Genomic DNA, 25,184 nt, shown 5'->3' on the forward strand with positions numbered 1-25,184 from the left:
GGCTAGGAGCGTGCTATGTGGTGAAGTTCATTTTTTAATATATTTTCTGTGTTGAATTCATAAAACAAAGTGTCTCTTAGAATGAAAATTGTATGGGGAAGTCACGAGGGTGATTTTATGATAGTTAAAATGATAGTCTCCTCCTCTGTTGTTTTGATTAACCAATGTAGTATTATAGATTTTATTTCCTCTTGTGCTCGTGTCCCATGGTCTTCCATGTTCTCTGCTGTTCACATACATATATCGGCACTTGTAATTAAAGCTCCAGTATGGTGGTCACGTACAATAATGTTAGACTTTTTATAATAAAACTTTTAATTTTGGTTGTAATCATATTGATTAAAAATATCTTCTTTTATTAAAAATGTGCTACTCCTTCTGCTTAATTGAAAACTTGCGTGATTATCACTAATAAAATACCCCTTCAATGCTATTGCATCAGATTTTTTGACTGAGTTTTTCTCCTTCACACTGAGTCATAATATAATTCCTGACACTAATGACTTTAATAAATATATTTTCACTCGTACTTTTGTGTATAGCTATCCTTTGCATGTAAATCGCCTACTGCACACCTGCTGTAGCTGGAAAAAAAATTGCGATTGAAGTCGACACAGATTGAAAAATGATGAAAGAAGTCGGCCCAGGCTGAAAAAATGTGAGCAAGTAAGCGCTCACGCAGCCCTCCGGCCACGCTCCGCCCACCGCAGCAGCCCTCTACCCGAGCGTCGCCTGTCGCGCACGGGAAAAAGTCGCGAAAAAATTCGGCGCAGGTTGAAAAATGAGGAAAGAAGTTGGCCCACTTTGATAAGAGATACCTCTTTAATGCCATTGAGTCATATCCATATGGAATCTGTGAAATTGGTAATGAGTAAGTATGTTCTTTATTATGTGTGTTGTGTTTCTTCTATTACAGGTTGTGAAGGTTTTTCGGTCGGGTTTTTCTCCTTCACCTGATTGGCATCACAATTCCCAGCACTGGCTTTACAATTGGCAACTTGATTGGCATTAATAAATATATTTTCACTTGTACTTTTTGTGTATGACCCTTCTTTGCATGTCTCTGCATGTAAACCGCTCACCTGTTGTATCGGAAAATATGTGAAGTCGGCCCATGTATGGCCAAAGAAGTCTGCCCAGGCTGAAAAATACGCTACGATGAGCGCACGCGCAGCCCTCCCCCGCCGATAAGCGCGCGGACAACCCTCCGCACTGGCGCCGCACGGGGAAAAATACGCGCAGGGACGCGCCGCGCAGGGAAAATACGCTCAGGGCTCAGGGGCAGGGGTGCCTTAGTTTGGACTTGTCTGTGTTTCTCAACCCCTCTTTACTACTTAGGCTACTCGGCTTAGCTATTTTCAGTAACTTTTTGCATAGCTCTTTGCATTTGAGCTCTAGTAGCTTATTGAGGAGCTCATTCCTTTCCCTTTTTCTTTTGTTTCGGGGGTGGGGGGTTAAGTTTGTCAAGGTAACTTGAAGAAAGTTCCAAGTTCCTTTTGTTCGATTCTGGTCTACAAACATCGCAGGCTGAGTCCTCCCCCCCATGACTTGAGATGAAAGATGGCACGTGCACGGCGCGTCTAACTCCCGTTGCACGGTGAATGTTACAAATTATGTTTTAGCCGAGCATTAGGAAGCTCAGGTATCGCGCATCTTAACGATAAGCACTGTATTGATAATGATAGAGGGCATTGAGTAGCAGGTTAAAACTTGGCACGGTGCAGATAACGATATCATTCGAGATGATGGTTTGCAAGGAGCGTGCTATGAGGTGAAGTTATGTACCTTTGTGTTGATCGCGTTTCACTCTTCTTTTACGAAATAAAGTTCATGCACAGAGAGCACGACGTTGCAGTTGCTACGCCGTGACTCGAAGGCATACAACTCGCTATGTATAGTCTGTGTGCTTCTATACTTACGCCATCCCACGACTATGATAGTAATCTGTCATAAAAAAATCATCGGTATTACAGGTTCTGTGTAACATTGGCAGTCGTTCTTGTTTGCTGTTTTAGGTTCAAAATCGCTAAAAAGCCGCTCGCAAGTAGACATACCTTTCTTCAAGCGCATCCCGTTAAAATTTTCCCGATCCGTTAAAGGGTTGGGCACGCAACAGCTGCGCAAAGGGAGCGAGGTTTCGCGCGTTGCGCGGAAGTTTGCAGCCACCTAGTGGAGAAGCGGTTAGCAGTGGGACCGAAATATTTTGCATTTGGCTTGTGCGCGTGAAGTTGAACGCCTAAAAAAATTTCGTCGAAATTCCAGGTGGTCGAGCCACCGACCTCGGACATTTGAGCTGGAATGAGCCCGATGCGAGTGTGATTGGGAGAGTGAATGGGACGAAAACTGTCTCAAACAAGCAAACAACAGCATACGCTATTGACTGCGCTCATTTTCTGAGATTACGCCTCAACTACCACTGCCTCGTGGCTAAGGGGTTCGTGCGGGCCATGTCACGTCGAGTTAGGGAGGTACCCGGGTTCGAATCCCGGTGCCCGCTGTGCTGTCTGGGGTCTTTCCTGGGTTTTCCTCTGGCGCATTCAGACATAAGTCGGCACAGTTCCCTTAGAAGTGAGCCCAGGACGCACATCCCTCAGGGCGTCAGTCGTGAAGTTGCCTACCTCAATGAGGCTGACAACGGCGAGTCCCTTCACCACGAGCATACGCTATTGACTGTGCTCATTTTATGAGATTACGCCTCAATATGCCTTTACGGTGTTTCAGGGTATGAATCTTGCATTAGTTTGCACCGCTCGCAACACCTGAATGCATTCATCGAATGGGCATATGTATCACGATCTATCTTGGAGTACATATGTGAGAGGTCACCCACCATGGTTTCGGTTTTGCTCTGCATTCGAAACTCCACCAAGACATCATCTCCTTTTTTGACGCTGAGTGAGCCAAGCACTTCAGTTTCAGTACTCCCCTTGCCGTATTTGCCATAGGCGTGAGTAGATCCATTTGCATCGAGACATATGGCAACATGTGTCCAAAAGTACGGTGCGGCATTATACTGAAGAAACAGGCTTGCTTTGATCCTGGAAGAAAACATTGCCTTTACGTAAAATCAGAACAACAATTTGACGAATACATCCAGTTACGATGCCCGAGAAAATTTGTCACCTATTGGGGGCTCATTAACCCTTACACATTGCCGCTCAAGCAAAGCAAGATTGGTTTTGATTCTCGTTTAAGCAGCCATGACGGACGATGTCTTCAGAATCCCACATAATTTACGTCACTCCAACCTACGTGTGTCGCACATCGAACAAAACAACGTTTCTTTGCGTGACCATCGCAGTTCATGAAATTAATGGCTACTTTTGAGCACTATAACGTCACGGTGAGTGGAATATAGCAACATTATTTAAATGATGATGATGAGTGGGGAGTTTCATAGCCAGGGGCGATACCATACACTATTGACATGGAAAGATGCTCCTCAAAGGCCAACTTAGGGGTGTGCTCTGAAGCCACTTTAGTCGGTGACGGCGTTGGACCCATTTTGGCACCGCGGCGACGGCGCCATTCAGCGCAGACCGGCGCGCGTAGAGGTACGTGCCACGCAGGCGCAGAGCCCTTTTTAGACCAATTTTCCCACATGACGTCACACTCTTGCAGTGGCGCTACAGTCAGCAGATCTTCTGCTTGATGTGTGCAGTGATCATTTTCATGAAAAGTGGACGTGCCGCAAAGCCGTGTATATTTCGGGTACACAACCCGATGGGGAAAGGGTTACGAAATCACTTTTCATCAGTACCCGCGCAACGCGGAACGAAGAAAGAGTTTGATCGCTGCAATTGAAAGACTCCCTGACCGGTGGCGTCACTTTGGTATGCGTCAACCGGTGTGGGAGCTTCGTCACCCCCCCCCCCCCGCAAATCATCACCGCCCCCCCCCCTAGCAGTATCATATCGTACGCAGAAAAAAATCACATGCTCGCCGAGGGCTTCTTATATTGTCTTTGGCGTCACCTCGTTACAGAAAAAGAGAGGAGGAGGCGGTACTGGTGCAGCACGTCACCCCCTTCTGTCGCATCACCCGGTGCGGACCCAGACCCTCGGTTTTGGGGGGGGTTCTTTGTTGGAGCGCGTAGTGGGGGAGGGGGAGAAGGAAATTCAATGTATAAACTGACGTTTTGGGGGCGCGATCGCCCAACCGCCCTCCCCCCCCCTTGGATCCACCACTGTCCGGACCGCACCCCCTAGTGACGTCAGTGTCCCTGACATCGCCTTTGTGAGATTCCCTCACGATACCTTTGTACAAATAAGCGATGCTAACATGAATCTGTGCACGATAACAAATATGCGCTGTTTTCAGAAAGGCCCGCATCAAACGGTTTGCCTAAGGTGAAGTAATTGTATGCTTCAAGCAGGGAAGGGTAAAGGTAATTGTAACGGAAACAGAAACGGTACATTACCAAAATTGAAGATGGTAACGACAACAGAAACGGAAATGCATACCACAGTCCTGCATTACCGGAAACAGAAACAGAAACGAAAAGTATCGTCCGGTATTGAATTCGGGTAATGGCTATTCCTGTTGTGCGATGACATTTGAATGACTTTTCATTTTATTTTTGTAATTTGATGGCTCCATTCCCTGTAGTGCTCTAACTACTACACGAGAGCATGGAAGCAAAGTGCAATATTGAATCTCGAGGGTGCATCCCTCGCTTACCTCGTCCCCGTCCTCATAACTCCCTAACGTGAACACATGACTATATTCCACCGTAGCACGAGGGTGACAACCTACAATTTTTAATTATTTATTTTTAACTTTATTCATTTCACCGTGGCTATGGCGGTATTATTTACTAGAGCGTCCGCTTATGAACGCGACATTGGAAGAAGGTTACGCCGATCTTGAATTGCTGGACTCAGAGTGACTGAAGACTGAAGACGTGTTCCAGCATTCTTTTCTAAATCTTGCAAATATATGCGCGTCCCAACGACGTAAAAATACTTGTGTAGTGTGTATGTGTGACACCGAAGCAGCACTTGGGCAAAACAGGGTGCTGTCTTCCAGCACCTCTGTAACAGCTGTTCCATTACCGAAAACAGTAACGGAAACGAAATTGAAAGACTCTTGTGTGATTTATTTAGAGTTCTAAATTATTCGGGTATTGTGGAAGGCGACTGTCGAGACCGGCGTAGCAGTGCAGCACGGCCGATGTCGCACCTGCGGAACGCATTCGCACGTTTACCCACGCCAAACCCGTGTATGCGCAGATGGCGCCTCTTGTTTGTAAACTATGAAATGGTCTATTGCGATGAAAAATGGAAGTAACTGAAACAGGTTAGCCAGCTGTAGGACTCGAACCCACATCTTCTGGATTACCGGTCCAGGGGTGTATCAATTGTGCTAAGCTAACGCGGCTCCCGAGCGACTTCCAAGGGCGCGTCCATCTGAAGGGACAAATCAACCACACTCTCTCACTCATCCACCCCTTTCACTCTTACATTTTTCTCACTCATACACACAATCATACGACGGAATCGACACAAGGGGCAACTGTTGAACATGAAAGAACTGATGTTCTGAGGCTGGAACACATAGAAAGAACAAATACATACAAAGCCTCAAGTGCCCAAGAAATTAATGATGAAAGATGGAAGTCACTGAAGAGGTTAGCCAGCTGTAGGACTTGAACCCACATCTTCTGGATTACCGGTCCAGGGGTGTATCAACCGTGCTAAGCTAACGCACCTCCCGAGCGACTTCCAAGTGCGCGTCATCTGAAGGGACAAATCAACCAGTCTCTCTCACTCATCCGCCCTTTCACTCTTACATTTTTCTCACTCATACACACATTCATACGACGGAATCGACGCAAGGGGCAACTGTTCATGTCGTGGTTGAATATGAGAGAACTGATGTTCTGAGGCTGGAACACATAGAAAGGACAAATACATATACAAAGCCTGAAGTGCCCAAGAAATTGTGGCGGCCCATGGAGGACGATGAAAACGGCCCTCTGCTGCCGCGTGCCACTGCGCCTGGCAGCCAGTTCTACCGGCACCGTCCTAGCGTGAGGCCACGACCATCTGCCCGCTAGGACATTCTACCATCGCCGGTCAAGACTCATGTAAAGGAACACCACCTCCTCTACAAAATTAATGATGAAAGGTGGAAGTCACTGAAAAGGTTTGTGGTGGCCAGTGGACGACGATGAAGACGTGCCTCTGTTGGCGCGCGCCACTGCGCCTGCCAGGGGTCGGATTCACAAACGCGATCGTAAGTTACGCTAATATGCGCTAAGACGTCGTAACCTGCGACGCGCGTACGACGGCGTCGTAAGCGCGATTCACAAAGCTATCGTAGTGGAGAGGGTACCCCCTTTGACAAGGAAGAGGAAGTTGCTCGCTTCCTGTCATGTGCACCTCGGAGACAAACAAAGCGCATTCTTTGCACTTGCACTGGACTGCACTACCTTGGATTCCACGCAAGGCGGGTTTTCGGGAGCTGCACTTTCCAGCTGAAAGGAACTTTATTAGTAATGCCTTTCTTTTCAACAGGAAAGTGCAGCACGCAAATAACCCAGTTCAGATTTGGTGCAGGAGGTGCAAGCGAAAAGAATGCACCTACAGCCAAAGGGTGCGGGACTATGTTTTCGCTATGGTAACGATGACGAAAATTTGTGATCGCACCAATAAGAGTCGTCCCATTAGAAGAAGACGAAGTTGTTCGTCCCCAAATGTTTTGTTACTGCACGTGCTCTCGGTCTTTCGGTAGCCATAATGGATGCCATGCAATCACAGGCGAAACGCGTTCGATGACACAGCAAATATATTCCCAGTATGTTCGTCTCGGGGAGGGGGTGGGTGAGGGTGTTTTGTAAACGGTGTGTGGCACTCAGTTTTGCAGCTTTTATGGCTTCTTTTACCTTTCTTGCAAACAATTTGGAGGGGTTTTGGGGGTGTTTTAGCGGGGTGTAGGGGATGCTTGAAAAATCCCTGCGACCCGATTTTACGAAGCACAAAGTTGAAGCATTTGTTGAAAGTTACCAAGCAAAAAAGTGCCTCAATGTCACTTCGGGGGTCTCGAAGGTTCTGTGGCAAAGTGCAATGCGTTGGTGCGTATTACGGAGTCTTTGTTTCCCGTCTCCAAATCCACCGGTGCCAAATAACGCCGCCATCTTTCTTCGTAAGACTGCTCGGGAGCTCTCGCAGGATTCCGCCGGAAACTGCGAAGATTTTGCGACGCGCGCCCTTCGTGAATCTACACTTCGCCGTAACTTTCCCGTACGACGGAGTTACCACAGATTCCGTCTCACGAGCTCTTTGTGAATCCGGCCCCAGTTCTACCGGCACCGTCCTTTGAGGCCTTGACCATCTGCCCGCCGGGACATTCCATCATCGCCGGTCAGGACTCATGTAGAGGGACACCACCTCCTCTACAACTGGTGACCCGGACGACTGACCCTGCCTGACCTTGCCTTAGCCTTCCTTCGCCATGTGAACCGGTGACCGCAATCTCCCCACTGCCGCCGTCAGCGTCAAACTCCCACCTTTCTGGGACCGGAACCCCGCATGTTATTTCGGCCCATTCACCTTCAGCCGCAGAGGAAGTCTACGACATCATCGCCACTCCTCATGCGGACACACCCTACGGTCATCTCAAGAATGCCCGAAGCACAGAACGAGCTCTGACCGCTCCCGTTTGCGCCAGTTGTTGTCAGCCAAGGAGTTGGGTGACAGACGCCCCTCGCAGTTATTGCGGCGCATGACGCAGCTGCTCAGAGATGGTGCCACTTCATCTGGCGACGGTTTTCTCCGAGAGCTTTTTCTCCAACGACTCCCACAGTGAGTTCTACTCCCGGTCTCCCCGTGCTTCACGATGGTCCTCCCCAGCACTCTCCTTGGCGACACTACGAGCTCACTGCTCACGAACCGGCCGCGGTTTTGTCGCTCCACTCTGTTGATCACTTCGGCCTACCTGCCTGCACTCTGCTTTGGCCCGCCCCTGGAACCCGCCCGATCAGCGCTTGTCCGCAGCATTCATCCGCTACTTCTGGCCATCGAGCACAAGACGCAAGTCCAGCCGTTCCTGTTCCACGTGTCGCCGCTCAACCGTAAGGGACTTTTTTTAACTGTCATTAATCATGCAAAGTCATTTTATTTCGCCAGAAGATCACCAGTATCTCTAAAAAATGCCTATTGATGTTTATATGGCGCTAATAACCAAAAAAATTCTCAAGTACCCCTGTAGGATTTGAACCCACGCCAGGCAGTACGACAGGAACGATATCGCTTGACGCCCTCGAGGGTCACGTGGCAATGCTCCTCACGTTATTGGTTAGACCACCACCAACTCTGAAGTTTTTGCTCGACGACCGATTCCCAGCAACTCGAGTTGGTCATGGTTGGTGATGTCGGCCGACTGCCACCAACTCCAAAGTTGGTCCGAGTTGGTGCAGAAAGATGGCCCGTGTGAACGCCCGCTTAGCACTACACCGCTCTGAGGGGGGAGTGATGTGGCGGCCCGTGGACGACGATGAGGACGTGCCTCTGCTCGTGCGCGCCACTGCGCCTGCCAGTCAGTTCTACGTACCTGCACCGTCCTAGCGTGAGGCCACGACCATCTACCCGCTGGGATATTCCATCATCGCCGGTCAGGACTCATATAGAGGGACACCGCCTCCCCTACATTTAGTCAGCTGTAGGATCCGAACCCACATCTTCTGGATTACCGGTCCAGGGCTCTACCAATTGAGCTAAGGTAACACACCTCCCGAGCGACTTCCAACGGCACGTTATCTAAAGGGACAAATCAACCACTCTCTCACTCATGCCCCCCTTTCACTCTCACATTTTTCTCACTCATACACACATTCATACGACGGGATGATGTGGGTTCGAATGCTACAGCTGGCTAACCTTTTCAGTGACTTCCAACTTTCATCATTAATTTCTTAGGCACTTGAGGCTTTGTATGTATTTGTCCTTTCTATGTGTTCCAGCCTCACAACATGTGTTCTCTCATGTTCAACTGTTGCCGCTTGCGTCGATCCCGTCGTATGGATGTGTGTATGAGCGAGAAAAATGTAAGAGTGAAAGGGGGGGATGAGTGAGAGAGAGAGTGGTTGATTTGTCCCTTCAGATGACGCGCCCTTCCTCAACGCTCTGGAGGTGCGTTAGCTTAGCTCAATTGGTAGAGCCCTGGACCGGAAATCCAGAAGATGTGGGTTCGAGTCCTACAGCTGGCTAGCCTTCTCAGTGACTTCTATCTTTCATCATTAATTTCTTAGGCACTTGAGGCTTTGTATGTATTTGTCCTTTCTATACTCTTCTATGTTCTCTCATGGTCTATAGAGCTTTGCCAGTGGGAGGGGCCCAAAGTGTCATATAACGTCACGGCTGAACGACCTCCCCCGCCGTGCTTTACAAGCCGGCGATTCCTGCAGAATACATCGAGCGCGGCAAAACGTGTCGACCAGCTGGGGCACAATAGCAACAATCCGGGGTGGTTGAAATAGGTTCATGATGGCGAATAGCAGGAGGAAGACAAGGACAAAGAAGTAGACAGGACAACTACATACTCTGAACTGAGGTTTAAAAGAAAACAGCATCTTAAACGCAAACATCGAATTCACTGACTGTCTGCCTCCTACATTGAAAACACTGAAGACGGACCTAACAATGTACAGAGAGGACAGAGGGTTATGCTGTCTGCTGGGAGATTGCACTCAACACCTTGTCCATGTGTTACTGAAGGGGTGCTGACACGTCTGTCTTGACACCTGGCAGTAACAAATGCCTCCATTATCTCCCGCACCAACTGATTGTACTGACTGATTGACGTATGTACTGTTAGCACCTCGGTCTCATAGAAAAAATCAGAACACTTACAATCACGGTAATGCACGCTCAAGTGAATGGATGGGGTTCTTCTAAGTACCATTTGCCACACTGGAGCGGTATGCGATACCGAGCTTACAACCCATGTCGATGTCGATGTTTCACATTACATTATAAAAATCCTTTTGGTGCATTTTTTTATTGCGTGTTAGCGCCGCGAAGCAACTGTGACTATGAGCGGTGTGCAGACGTGGACACATGGGGAAAGGACAGCTGGAAGGAGTGGGGGACAGGGGGGTTAGTATGCGTCCTAGGCCGACTTCAGGGGTAACTGTGCCTACATTGGTCTGGAAAAGTCTTCGGAAAGTAGTAGTAAAAGGGGGTATCGAGGGAGACCGGATGTCAGTTAGCTCTATGGGTGTCTGGTTCGAACCCCACAGCGTCTGGGACACCGTCGCGTGTGAGGAGGGCGCGGCGCCTGTGCGGAGGGTTGTCCACGCGCTTATCGGCGGGGGGAGGGCTGTGTGCGCGCTTACTCGCTCACATTTTTCAGCCTGGGCCAACTTCTTTCGTCATTTTTCAATCTGCGCCGAATTTTTTTGCGACTTTTTCCAGTGCGCGACAGGCGGCGCTCGCGTGGAGGCTCTTACCGGTGGGCGGAGCGTGGCCGGAGGGCTGCGTGCGCGTTTACCATCTTACATTTTTCAGCCTGGGCCAACTTCTTTCGTCATTTTTTCAATCTGTGCCGACTTCAGTCGTAATTTTTTTTCATCTACAATGGGTGTGCAGTAGGCTGTTTACATGCAAAGGATAGCCATACACAAAAGTACAAGTGAAAATATATTTATTAAAGTCATTAATGCCAGAAATTATGTTATGACTCTCTGTGAAGGAGAAAAACTTAGCCAAAAAAACCTGATGCAGAAGAAACACAATACACCAAACAAAGATTATACTTATTACAGGCATGATACAATAGCATTGAATGGTATCACACATCATACACAACATTTTTTTATTATTAATGGAAGTTTTCAATTAAGTAGAAGGGATAGCACATTTAATCAAAGAAGATATTTTTAATAAATACGATTACAATCAAATTACAAGTTTTACTATAAAAAGTTTCACATGAGCACCATAGTGGAGTTTTAATTACAAAGTTGTGATATGTAACTTCAAGAACAATAGCTGAGCCAATTTCTCTAGCGATTTTTTATTTTTATTTTTTTTTTGCGCGCGGTGGGTGGTGCACAGGTGAGGGGCTGTCCGGGGGCTTACCAGCAGGCCAACGGGCTCGGTGCACCCTGGGCCGACTTCTTTGGCGATTTTTCCGTATGGGCCGACTTCTCTAGCGATTTTTTTTCAGCGCGCGGTGGGCGGTGCGTGTGTTTACCAGCTGGCTGAGGAGCTGAGCGTACACTTATGGTTGTACACACTGGGCTGACTTCTTTGGCTATTTTTCAGCCTGGGCCGAATTCGCTCGCATTTTTTTTTCTCATGAGGCGCGCAAGTAGGGACATGCACACTGACAACATCGGGCCATATCTTTGGCGATTTTTTCACCCTGGGACGACTTCGTTCGCAATTTTTTTCAGGTGGTGCGTGTATCAAAATTAAAAGTTTTATTATAAAAGTCTAACATGAGCACTCTAGCGGAGTTTTAATTTCAAAGTTCTGATACGTAACTTCATGCGCAACAGCTAATATTCCATTATGGTACATTTAATCAAAGAATATATTTTTAATCAAAATGATTACAATCAAAATTAAAAGTTTTATTATAAAAAGTCTAACATTATTATACGTGACCACCATAGTGCCGATAGATGTATATGATCAGCAGAGAACTTGGAAGACCATGTGACACGAACACAAGAGGAAATAGAATCTATAACACTACATTTGTTAATCAAAACAACAGAGGAGGAGAATAATCTATCATTTTAAATATCATCAAATCATCATCGTGACTTCCCCATACAATTTTCATTCTAAGAGACACTACAAACCTTACTTTGTTTTATGAATCCAACACAGAAAATACATTAAAAAAATGAACTTCACCGCATAGCGCGCTCCTAGTCAACAACCAGCTCTAATAACATCTGCCCTGATTTGTTGAAGATGGGAGGCGTACACCTGACAGTTATGATCATTTTCGTATGCAATAGGGAAGATTATTCCAACATTACACAATTAATCATTTTTCTTATTAAGTAAACAGCATAGGCATACGGAAATAATGAGAAACACGATCAACAGCTAATAGAGAGCCAAAATCCAACACGTAAACAAGAGGTACACAAAGGATAAATAGTTGAAGAACAATCTAACAAAACAAGAAACATGCACGGATGAATAGTAGAGAAACACTCTAAACGGTGCATCTACCAAGGGTAAACAACAGACACATGCAGGAAAATAATTGAAAAAGAATCAATCAAAACGATAAACATGCAAGGACGAATAGCAGAGAAACGCTTTGAGCGATGCATCTGCCAACATGTAAACAACACACCGGAAAATAATAGCGAAACAAACTATCAAACATTACAATTTGAAATAATATATCTTTTGAACTATCATAAAATCAACCTTGCGAGCTAACAATATAGAATTTTCATCCTACTCAGGCACTATAAACATTACCTTGACAGAGCTATCCAAAACACGCACCACAGCTATGCTTTACACAGTACAACAAGACTCGAGACCCGACGGGGTCACTCTCTCCCTCTATGCAGCCCGGTGGGGTCACTCTCTCCATCTATACAGCCCAAAGCATGGAACCTGCTGTCAATCTGTGGGGGTGGGGAAATCCTCTCTCTTTTTCACATTCTTTTCTCCAAAAGGAAATATTCTTAGGTTCGGTGTACAGAGACGAATTTTTTTGTTGATCGCAAATAGACATTGGAATTATTCGACTCTCAAGAACACAATAAGAATTATATCAAAAAACAATAGAACGCAAAAAAGTCTAAGAATGGACTTTCTAAGCAAACGAGAAAATATTATCGGTGCAAACAATGCTCAACGAGAAACGTTGCATTTAATGTATTTCAGATCAGACACAACTATTAGGCAATCATTATTCTCAACTCACAAAATATCAATTGAGTGAAAGTCAAGTTTATTCAGTGATAGAAACAATACTAATTCGAAAACGAGAAACAAATTTAATTACATAATTTTTAATGATAACTTTGCAACAGTAATTTCTACACGCAGAAGCCACAAACAACTCATATGAAATGCAATATTATTGTGTTTGCTATAGCGGAAATCAACGCACACAACATTCCAATCTAGTAGAATATTTTTATTAATATCAATCGAGTGATCATCTGAAACATAGTCAAAGCAGTAATTAATTTAGGCAAACATTTTCCTAACCAAGTGTGCAAATACATCACAGAAACACGTCTTTTTCATTGAGGACCCAATAGTGGAAACAAAATATCAATCGAGTGAAAGTCAAGTTTATTCAGTGATACAAACAATACTAATTCGAAAACGAGAAACAAATTTAATTACATATTTTTTATTATAACTTTGCAACAGTAATTTCTACATACAGAAGCCACAATCAACTCATCTGAAATGTAAATTATAGTGTTTACTACACCGGAAATCAACGCACACAACATTCCAAACTAATAGAATATTTCTATTAATATCAATCGACTGATCATCTGAAACAAAGTCAAAAGCAGTAATTAATTTAGGCAAACATTTTTCGTAACCACGCAGCGCAAATATACATCACAGAAACACGTCTTTTTCATTCAGGACCCACTAGTGGAAACGAAGTGAGAGAGGGAAGCTGAGTTCCCGTACACTTTCATTAAGGTTACGCCCGCAGGGAGTAGGGGAATCCAGCAATAGTCTTGGTATACAAAGCCATAAACCGACTCCAGCAAGTCAAGCTAGGGAAGGAGGGGCTCTAGCGCTGTCTTGTACATAGAATCATTGAAAGCAAACGTTTTTTTCCTTACACATCACATCTTTTTGTAAATTGAATTTCATAATTCTCACGGCAGGTGGAACATTCTAAACGCGATAATAAATTTTTAATAAATAAAATTACCACCAATATGATTTAATTAAATGTCGAGGCGCACTACAAAACAGAACAGACAATTGCTATACATTGAAGAGATGGACGGATTTTGTACTCGTTACCATACGTCATGGGAGGACCTGATAAAAAGCTGCTTCGAAAAGGAGGAGCCGCGAAACGATTCATTTATCGCTGCATTTCAATACGTCCTAGACATGGTCGTATTCGGAGATATGGCACAAATTATGGAATTCAAGATGCGAGAACTTGTATGCCGAATCTACAATAGTTACAAAAATATTTGCACGTCATCATCGGAAGGACCACTTGGGTTGATGATGGAGTTTTTGAGGTTTGCTAACGAAGAATTGAAATACACTAGACCAAACGTAATTGTAATCATTGCAATGGGTATTGCATTAATCAAGAAAGCAATCAGATCAAATTATCATATACAAGCAGTCTATATCGCACGATTCATTACGGATTTGTTGAAATTACATCTAACGGTTGAAATGGAAAGTACATAAAAAATCTTATCACGTGATATATTCCACTAGAGCCTCTACACATTTATTTTATTCTACCAGTCAAGGATGTCGAATGAACAGAAGTTCAATATTGTCGTGCAAGGTCTGATGTATCATCACTAATTGAAACTCAACAAACATATCAATTGTGGTGGGCCACCGGATGATTTTCATCTAATACTCTCTTGTACGCCATTCAAGAATCTTCATACAAAGAAAGGAAGCATCAATAAGAGACTGTGCAAGTTCGTCGCAACAAAGTGCAAGTTGTTGAAGCAATACAAACACGGCGACAACATATCACCTGCGTTAATCAACGCTGGATTCAAGCGCCCAATAATCAGAATAAATTACTTGATGTCTTCGGAATTCATCAATCAAGACAACAAACGAAAACTTCTTCGGAGTTTGGAATAGAACTGTAATTTATCAAAATAAACAAGTGTATAATTGAAATAATAATTGTATTCTTTGTCATCATTGTAATGTATTCTACACAGCGCAATGAAAACAGCTTATGACTAGATTGAAGATTGCTAAGGAGACACTACATACAAGGATCTTCGCACGGAATCAGCGCTGGCAATCAAAGAGATTTTTACACGACCACACTCTATACAACACCGACACCCGAAGGAAAGAATTGTAGAAGAATCGATAATAGAAATTGCGTGTATAGATAATAGATAATAGAGGCGTGTTACATCAATCTTTGTTTACAAAGAGGATCACTAATATTTTGCGATAGCTTATTTTACGAATTAAATTGCATAGTGTATATATTTTCTCAGACTATTGGACAGTTGACAATACTATATTGAAAGGAATCTATTATCAAATGACGCGATGCAAGTGATGGACATGCATGATGCGCTAGCGGAGTCTACAATTCTAATCATCATAACATGCGGCACACAATTCCAATAAGATTTTGGGAGAATCGAATCACGCAACTGTCATCAGAAATGTTTAACCAATGAAGATGTGCACTATCCATAAGATATGTAATTATAATAAGTAAATATTCCTTTTGCAAACTTAACCAAAGCAGCACACATAAACGTAGCTCCAATTCACAGGACGCACCCGAGTTTTTTCATTAGCCATACTGAAAAACTATGAGTCTACTCACTATGTCACGGCATATGAGGCACTACAAATGGGAAAGACATATATTAATTTTAGAAGATTTTAGATCCAGGGTGTCGAACCGAACCCGAACCCGAACCGAAAACCGTACCCGAACCGTTATTTTTGCCGGAACCGAACCCGAACCCGAACCGAAATTTTCATGACACTGTTGAACCCGAACCGGAGCAGAACCGTAAAAAATAATAGCGGTAACCGGTTCGCAACAAAACGGTTCGGACATAAAAGAAGTCAGCATAAGAGTTCCTCTCTATCCCAGAACGAAGACACATTGGTATCATCATCACGCGCCTATATCATAAATTTCAGAAATGTTCACCTAGCAGTCAGACGACGACGTATAGTAAGTATACTTTCAGCGTCTTTTTAACATGTTGAAGCGCAGTTGTCCTTGTGAGTGCCGCGGCTAGCGCCCCACGCACGCGGTGCGGCGTCTACTCTTCAGAGACCAGGTGCCACGCGGACGAATGAAACACGAATGGAGTAGGCCAGTTACATAGCTCTACAGGACGAATATGTGATCAAATAAGCGCCCAAGATTTCCCTTTACACGTGAGCAGCACAAATTAAACAAGTCAGAAACATGAGAAGTGGAGAAGGAGCGTACGCAGAACGGTGCCTGTTTGATTGGTCGTGCTTTGAAAAGTAAATGTGGTTCTGCTTATTGGTAGCGCAGTTGTGTCGTCGTGACACATTGCCGTTGTGTTGTGGATTAGCAAGTACACTGCTGTGAGCTCGGACAGAGTAAGGCTTGCAGGCTCATTTTCGACATGCTTCAGTACGGTTTCAGATCGATTCACGCTGCGAAGGCAGTGTGCCGGCAAGTACTGTCGTCTATGTTACGCTGTCCATCTTATTAGGCTTCCTTTAAGTGTATCTTTCTGGCACTGTGCGTGTGAAAAAAAAAGATATTTTGGGAACAGAAAGTAGCAGGACTACACCGCTTCAACAGCATGAACTCTAGTTGCAATAAGTGTTCATCAATTTCTCATTTCTCTCACTAAAGGGCTACCTCACCGCTAGAGACGTCAATGCAGACAACAGCAGTAAGCTATTAGCCACGCATTTCCTGATAAAAGCAGTTTTATGGAACATATATAACGGAAGCGTTGAACCGGTTCGCGAACCGGTTCGGGGCTGCGAACCGGTTTGCGAACCGGTTCGATTTCTGGCCTGGCCGAACCGGAACTGAACCGGAACGAAATCAAAACAACGCGAACCCGAACCCGAACCGAACCCGTATTTTTTGCGGTTCGACACCCTGTTTAGATCATAATGAAACAAAACGCAAACTCCAACACCAAAGGTTCTTGTTTAAATTTTCAAAGTCAAAACTGTATACTCTATCTTACAATTTTTTAATATATAGATTAAAAAGCTGTCTATATAGTCACACATTGTATACAATATATTTGTTTGTACATTAATTGCTAAAATTTATCAGATCACATTCCGGAGCAGTGGTGACTATCGGTAAGTGTTTAATTAAAATTTGAACTGCTGGCGCAATTTACGAACTGAGTTGTAGAAAGTGTAATATCGCAGCTTTAGCTGGCTCACTTTGATACGCGAAGGTTTTAAGAATTCTTTCACGATGTCAAGGAATTTAATCGGGTGTATTGATATTTTCTATATACTCTATAACGTAATGTGAATTCTAGATGACGCGGATAGTAAAAGTTACGAATATTTTTCGAACGAAATGGTCATCCGCGTCGTCGAACCCGTTTCTGGAAGAAAGCAACACGCTCGTGTGCGGTACCGCGTTAACGCGTCGGGCGCAGAATCGCGTTCGGTTTCGGGTACGGCATTGGGGAAATGCGGCCCGGTGTGTTGCCGAAACGCATTCGACGACGCGGATGACCATGCTGTGTAGAATACATTACACGACGAACTTGCACAGTCTCTTATTGATGCTTCCTTTCTTTGTATGAAGATTCTTGAATGGCGTACAAGAGAGTATTAGATGAAAATCATCCGGTGGCCCACCACAATTGATATGTTTGTTGAGTTTCAATTAGTGATGATACATCAGACCTTGCACGACAATATTGAACTTCTGTTCATTCGACATCCTTGACTGGTAGAATAAAATAAATGTGTAGAGGCTCTAGTGGAATATATCACGTGATAAGATTTTTTATGTACTTTCCATTTCAACCGTTAGATGTAATTTCAACAAATCCGTAATAAATCGTGCGATATAGACTGCTTGTATATGATAATTTGATCTGATTGCTTTCTTGATTAATGCAATACCCATTGCAATGATTACAATTACGTTTGGTCTAGTGTATTTCAATTCTTCGTTGGCAAACCTCAAAAACTCCATCATCAACCCAAGTGGTCCTTCCGATGATGACGTGCAAATATTTTTGTAACTATTGTAGATTCGGCATACAAGTTCTCGCATCTTGAATTCCATAATTTGTGCCATATCTCCGAATACGACCATGTCTAGGGCGTATTGAAATGCAGCGATAAATGAATCGTTTCGCGGCTCCTCCTTTTCGAAGCAGCTTTTTATCAGGTCCTCCCATGACGTATGGTAACGAGTACAAAATCCGTCCATCTCTTCAATGTATAGCAATTGTCTGTTCTGTTTTGTAGTGCGCCTCGACATTTAATTAAATCATATTGGTGGTAATTTTATTTATTAAAAATTTATTATCGCGTTTAGAATGTTCCACCTGCCGTGAGAATTATGAAATTCAATTTACAAAAAGATGTGATGTGTAAGGAAAAAAACGTTTGCTTTCAATGATTCTATGTACAAGACAGCGCTAGAGCCCCTCCTTCCCTAGCTTGACTTGCTGGAGTCGGTTTATGGCTTTGTATACCAAGACTATTGCTGGATTCCCCTACTCCCTGCGGGCGTAACCTTAATGAAAGTGTACGGGAACTCAGCTTCCCTCTCTCACTTCGTTTCCACTAGTGGGTCCTGAATGAAAAAGACGTGTTTCTGTGATGTATATTTGCGCTGCGTGGTTACGAAAAATGTTTGCCTAAATTAATTACTGCTTTTGACTTTGTTTCAGATGATCAGTCGATTGATATTAATAGAAATATTCTATTAGTTTGGAATGTTGTGTGCGTTGATTTCCGGTGTAGCAAACACTATAATTTACATTTCAGATGAGTTGATTGTGGCTTCTGCATGTAGAAATTACTGTTGCAAAGTTATAATAAAAAATATGTAATTAAATTTGTTTCTCGTTTTCGAATTAGTATTGTTTGTATCACTGAATAAACTTGACTTTCACTCGATTGATATTTTGTTTCCACTATTGGGTCCTCAATGAAAAAGACGTGTTTCTGTGATGTATTTGCACACTTGGTTAGGAAAATGTTTGCCTAAATTAATTACTGCTTTGACTATGTTTCAGATGATCACTCGATTGATATTAATAAAAATATTCTACTAGATTGGAATGTTGTGTGCGTTGATTTCCGCTATAGCAAACACAATAATATTGCATTTCATATGAGTTGTTTGTGGCTTCTGCGTGTAGAAATTACTGTTGCAAAGTTATCATTAAAAATTATGTAATTAAATTTGTTTCTCGTTTTCGAATTAGTATTGTTTCTATCACTGAATAAACTTGACTTTCACTCAATTGATATTTTGTGAGTTGAGAATAATGATTGCCTAATAGTTGTGTCTGATCTGAAATACATTAAATGCAACGTTTCTCGTTGAGCATTGTTTGCACCGATAATATTTTCTCGTTTGCTTAGAAAGTCCATTCTTAGACTTTTTTGCGTTCTATTGTTTTTTGATATAATTCTTATTGTGTTCTTGAGAGTCGAATAATTCCAATGTCTATTTGCGATCAACAAAAAAATTCGTCTCTGTACACCGAACCTAAGAATATTTCCTTTTGGAGAAAAGAATGTGAAAAAGAGAGAGGATTTCCCCACCCCCACAGATTGACAGCAGGTTCCATGCTTTAGGCTGTATAGATGGAGAGAGTGACCCCACCGGGCTGCATAGAGGGAGAGAGTGACCCCGTCGGGTCTCGAGTCTTGTTGTACTGTGTAAAGCATAGCTGTGGTGCGTGTTTTGGATAGCTCTGTCAAGGTAATGTTTATAGTGCCTGAGTAGGATGAAAATTCTATATTGTTAGCTCGCAAGGTTGATTTTATGATAGTTCAAAAGATATATTATTTCAAATTGTAATGTTTGATAGTTTGTTTCGCTATCATTTTCCGGTGTGTTGTTTACATGTTGGCAGATGCATCGCTCAAAGCGTTTCTCTGCTATTCGTCCTTGCATGTTTATCGTTTTGATTGATTCTTTTTCAATTATTTTCCTGCATGTGTCTGTTGTTTACCCTTGGTAGATGCACCGTTTAGAGTGTTTCTCTACTATTCATCCGTGCATGTTTCTTGTTTTGTTAGATTGTTCTTCAACTATTTATCCTTTGTGTACCTCTTGTTTACGTGTTGGATTTTGGCTCTCTATTAGCTGTTGATCGTGTTTCTCATTATTTCCGTATGCCTATGCTGTTTACTTAATAAGAAAAATGATTAATTGTGTAATGTTGGAATAATCTTCCCTATTGCATACGAAAATGATCATAACTGTCAGGTGTACGCCTCCCATCTTCAACAAATCAGGGCAGATGTTATTAGAGCTGGTTGTTGACTAGGAGCGCGCTATGCGGTGAAGTTCATTTTTTTAATGTATTTTCTGTGTTGGATTCATAAAACAAAGTAAGGTTTGTAGTGTCTCTTAGAATGAAAATTGTATGGGGAAGTCACGATGATGATTTGATGATATTTAAAATGATAGATTATTCTCCTCCTCTGTTGTTTTGATTAACAAATGTAGTGTTATAGATTCTATTTCCTCTTGTGTTCGTGTCACATGGTCTTCCAAGTTCTCTGCTGATCATATACATCTATCGGCACTATGGTGGTCACGTATAATAATGTTAGACTTTTTATAATAAAACTTTTAATTTTGATTGTAATCATTTTGATTAAAAATATATTCTTTGATTAAATGTACCATAATGGAATATTAGCTGTTGCGCATGAAGTTACGTATCAGAACTTTGAAATTAAAACTCCGCTAGAGTGCTCATGTTAGACTTTTATAATAAAACTTTTAATTTTGGCCCGATGTTGTCAGTGTGCATGTCCCTACTTGCGCGCCTCATGAAAAAAAAAATGCGAGCGAATTAGGCCCAGGCTGAAAAATAGCCAAAGAAGTCAGCCCAGTGTGTACAACCATAAGTGTACGCTCAGCTCTTCAGCCAGCTGGTAAACACACGCACCGCCCACCGCGCGCTGAAAAAAAAATCGCTAGAGAAGTCGGCCCATACGGAAAAATCGCCAAAGAAGTCGGCCCAGGGTGCACCGAGCCCGTTGGCCTGCTGGTAAGCCCCCGGACAGCCCCTCACCTGTGCACCACCCACCGCGCGCAAAAATAAAATAAAAATAAAAAATCGCTAGAGAAATTGGCTCAGCTATTGTTCTTGAAGTTACATATCACAACTTTGTAATTAAAACTCCACTATGGTGCTCATGTGAAACTTTTTATAGTAAAACTTGTAATTTGATTGTAATCATATTTATTAAAAATATCTTCTTTGATTAAATGTGCTATCCTTTCTACTTAATTGAAAACTTCCATTAATAATAAAAAAATGTTGTGTATGATGTGTGATACCATTCAATGCTATTGTATCATGCCTGTAATAAGTATAATCTTTGTTTGGTGTATTGTGTTTCTTCTGCATCAGGTTTTTTTGGTTAAGTTTTTCTCCTTCACAGAGAGTCATAACATAATTTCTGACATTAATGACTTTAATAAATATATTTTCACTTGTACTTTTGTGTATGGCTATCCTTTGCATGTAAACAGCCTACTGCACACCCATTGTAGATGAAAAAAATTACGACCGAAGTCGGCACAGATTGAAAAAATGACGAAAGAAGTTGGCCCAGGCTGAAAAATGTAAGATGGTAAACGCGCACGCAGCCCTCCGGCCACGCTCCGCCCACCGGTAAGAGCCTCCACGCGAGCGCCGCCTGTCGCGCACTAGAAAAAGTCGCAAAAAAATTCGGCGCAGATTGAAAAATGACGAAAGAAGTTGGCCCAGGCTGAAAAATGTGATCGAGTAAGCGCGCACACAGCCCTCCCCCCGCCGATAAGCGCGTGGACAACCCTCCGCACAGGCGCCGCGCCCTCCCAGACGCTGTGGGGTTCGAACCAGACACCCATAGAGCTAACTGACATCCGGTCTCCCTCGATACCCCCTTTTACTACTTCAGAAAACCCAGGGAAAACCTCAGACAGTACAGCGGGCGGTAGGATTCGAACCCACCACCTCCCAGTCTTCAGCACGACCTTGTCTACCACTAACGAGCGGACGCCTTAGCCCACTCGGCCATGAAGATGTGTAGCAAAGAAGTTACGCAGCGCTCGCGCGCCAACGTAGACGCCTTTGAATTGCCTTTTAGATTCGTCGAGCTTCAGCTTGATGAGATGGAAGTTGGGTGCGACGAGCTCTGCACCCGGTGCAACAACGAATGGCACGGAGCCTCTCGTATTAGACGTCTACCGCAGAAAGATGAACGGGGACGCAGACAACGCTTGTAGCAATTTTCGCTTCATCAGTGATAGCCCGAGAAAAACCACCTTCACTGTCGTGCGTATTGGACGCGAAAGAGGATTGGAGAGCAGTCTCCCGAATTCTCGAGAACTCTCCCAGTTGGTCTGCTTGATGCAGTGACTAACGTGGGGCCGGCGGGCGCCACGGATGTTAAGCAGTATTGGCAGGTGGTCACTCCCGAGCGTGTCTACGTCAACGCACCAGGTGAAACGATGCGCTACCGATGCGGACATGGCTGTAAAATCCAGGCACGATGAAAGCAGTGCGCCTTGGATAAATGTAGGTGAGCCATCATTGAGAAGCCTATCCCGTTCTTGAAAGAGGGCAGCAAACCTCTCTCCTCTGGCATCAAAGCGTGTGATGCCTCAGACGACGCTATGGGCATTGATGTCCCCACAGACGACATACGGAGAGGGAATGCTGTCCAGTAGGACGCCCAAATCATCCATATTATAGTTAGTTGCCAGAGGGATGTATATGGAGACGACCGTGAAGTCAAGGGAAGCCAAACGAGCGGTACAGCATACGTATTCGGCAGCCCATGTCATCCGCACGCGGTTTTGTATTGCAGGTATATCAGAGCGCACGAAAAGCGCTGCTTTGCTTCTTCTTCTAAGGGGCTCGGAAACGAAGATGATTCCGAGAAACGAAAATCCTCAGTAATGCCTCATTCCGATATGCACATGAGGGGTAATTTGTGTGGCCACACAAACTGACGGAAATCGGACAACTTCGACTGCAGAGCCCGCGAGTTACATTCAAAAACTGTTGCTTCTTGATACCGAAACGCTGACAGGGTCGTTGTCCTATTTGTCTTTCCGGGTTACCAAAGTGGAGGCACAATTGTTCAGTAGTGGTTCGAGAGCAAGCACTGCTCTGACCTCCGGTAGATCGGATGCTAAGGGAATCCGATGAATGATGGCACGTAGTGCTGCAAACAGCATTGTGAGGACGGAACCGAACACATTGTCGTGACTTGGGAGAGCTGACTGACAACAAGTTTGACAATGAGACCCAGTCACAGATCGTATCGGCTCACGTTCCTTTGAAGGCGTTTGGGATGAGGAAATACACGTGGCCGTCTGAGCCTTCCTTGCGACGGAGGTGAATGTTTTCTTGAGTTTCTTGTTGTCAGCATGGGGTGTTGACTGGTACTTGGAAAGCTTGGAAAGAGAAGTAGGCTTCAAGATGGTGCACAAAATCAGACTGCGGCCGATTATTGACTAGAGGGGGTGAGATTATCCTTTCGCACAAGACTCTCCGTCGATGATTGGGCATTGCTGCCTTAGCAACTCTACAGGCTCGATAGGGGGCAGTATGAGGTCCGGTGCAATTTGCGCATTTGGGCTCGTGCTTCGCTGTACAGCCTGAAGTCGTGCGACCGGAACACACATTGCACCGCAGGGTTTCACTGCAATCTCGGGCATAATTGCCGTACCTTTGACATTTGAAGCGTTGAACTGGTGGCTCAACGTACTCCTACACCGGGTAGCAGGAGAATCCAGGCAGACTTCCGAGGGGAGCGCGAGCCCGGGCTGGAAGGTTTGGAGGATACTGGATTTGACGATTTTGTTGGCGGAACCACCGCTCTCGCGGGTATATGCCACTTCTCTCTTTACACAAGGGATTCCGCTGGGCTTCAGGTATTCCATTAGCTGTTCTTCACGTATCAGCGTGGAACTTTAAATATGCGGCCCATAGCACGCAGATAGGATTCTGAGGTATAGGGATGAACAGTGATTCCAGCAAGTAACCGTAGTTCGACCAGGCTGCGGGCAGAGTGTTCAGAGGACACGTGGCCAATTAGAGAACCGTGCTTGTTGATACGGCGATGCAACACTTTCTCTTGAGTAGTCTTCAAGATATCTCGTGCTATGAGGTTGGGGTCAACCTGCCAAAACGAATCCGACTGTGTCACGTGACGACTTGGAATGGCTTCTCACCCTTGTCTTCAGCGACTTGCATATCTTCCACGCGACCTTTATGTTGAAGGATACTGGTTCAGTAGCCGAGCTCGACGTTCAGAATCTTCGTTTGGGAGGTTTGTGTTATGGGCACCACGGCTGGTGAACGGTCGCCACCCCCCAGGCCGGAGGCCGATCTCCTATTCATTAGGGACCGACTTCTGTCAGGCAAGTGCAAGCGTGTGGAACAGCTGCCGCTGCGCCCTCCGCCTGCATCCATGAAAAGAGGTAGAAATATCTACTTTCAGGCGAAAAGTGCTTTACAAACTGAAATCAGAGGAGCAGCAAAGGAACACGTCCGTACAGTACGAGCTTCTTCCAAGACGGAGGAGAAGACATTGGAGCAGGCCAGTATCGCTTCTGATGATGAGACACTTCAATCATCGTGCAAATGAAGTTCTTTTCGGATAATAGAGTTGGAGTTAACGCTAAACAAATGTTATGTGGTCTGGAGTACATTCGTTATTTCTGGGTGAAGATGAAGCAATGCCTATTACACAGTATTACACAGTCAGCTGTTCTGTAGCCACCAGGTTTTCAGTCATTGTTCTTATTCTAACGAGGCGGGCGTGTGTGTAGAAGCAACAAGGATTGGCCAAATTGTAACCTCGACATATGTGTAGCGGGTAGGACAGAGTAACCTCTTGGTGGTCCACCAGCCTGATAGAAATTCATAGTATATGACGTAGGCAATGGAGACACACGCGGTCAAGGGATTTTTTTTCTGCCAGGAACATTTCCTACATATTGGTACAGTTTTTATTTAAATTTAATTTCAATTGATGGAAATTTAATTCTTGAATTTAACTTCAACTCCAATTTCCCAACTCATCCTAACGTTTTCCTTTGTATTTTAGTATTATTTTGCCAGTTGCTCTCTTTCATTGTCACTTTTTAGGTATCATACATCTACCTTCGATCCTTATTGGGGTTCATTATTCCATTCCCCACATCTCCACCAGCAATGGGGTAGAACAACGGCCCCTGCAGTGAAACTCTCCATTCATCATCTCAAAATAAAGTCGTTATTGTTGCTCTTTGTTGTTGTTGTCGTT

General features: G+C 44.2%; 1 protein-coding gene across 1 annotated transcript in view; it reads right to left on the reverse strand.

Moving 5' to 3' along the window:
- The window catches only part of LOC135393321 (uncharacterized), a 142,194-nt gene that overhangs the window by 106,976 nt on the left and 10,034 nt on the right, over positions 1-25,184 (reverse strand). The window contains exon 3 of the mRNA XM_064623792.1: positions 2,831-3,038. Within this exon, the coding sequence (XP_064479862.1) occupies positions 2,831-3,038 (208 nt within the window). The remainder of the gene's footprint in view (positions 1-2,830; positions 3,039-25,184) is intronic.

This window comes from Ornithodoros turicata, chromosome 4, assembly GCF_037126465.1.
Source record: "Ornithodoros turicata isolate Travis chromosome 4, ASM3712646v1, whole genome shotgun sequence".
Taxonomy (NCBI): Eukaryota; Metazoa; Arthropoda; class Arachnida; order Ixodida; family Argasidae; genus Ornithodoros; species Ornithodoros turicata.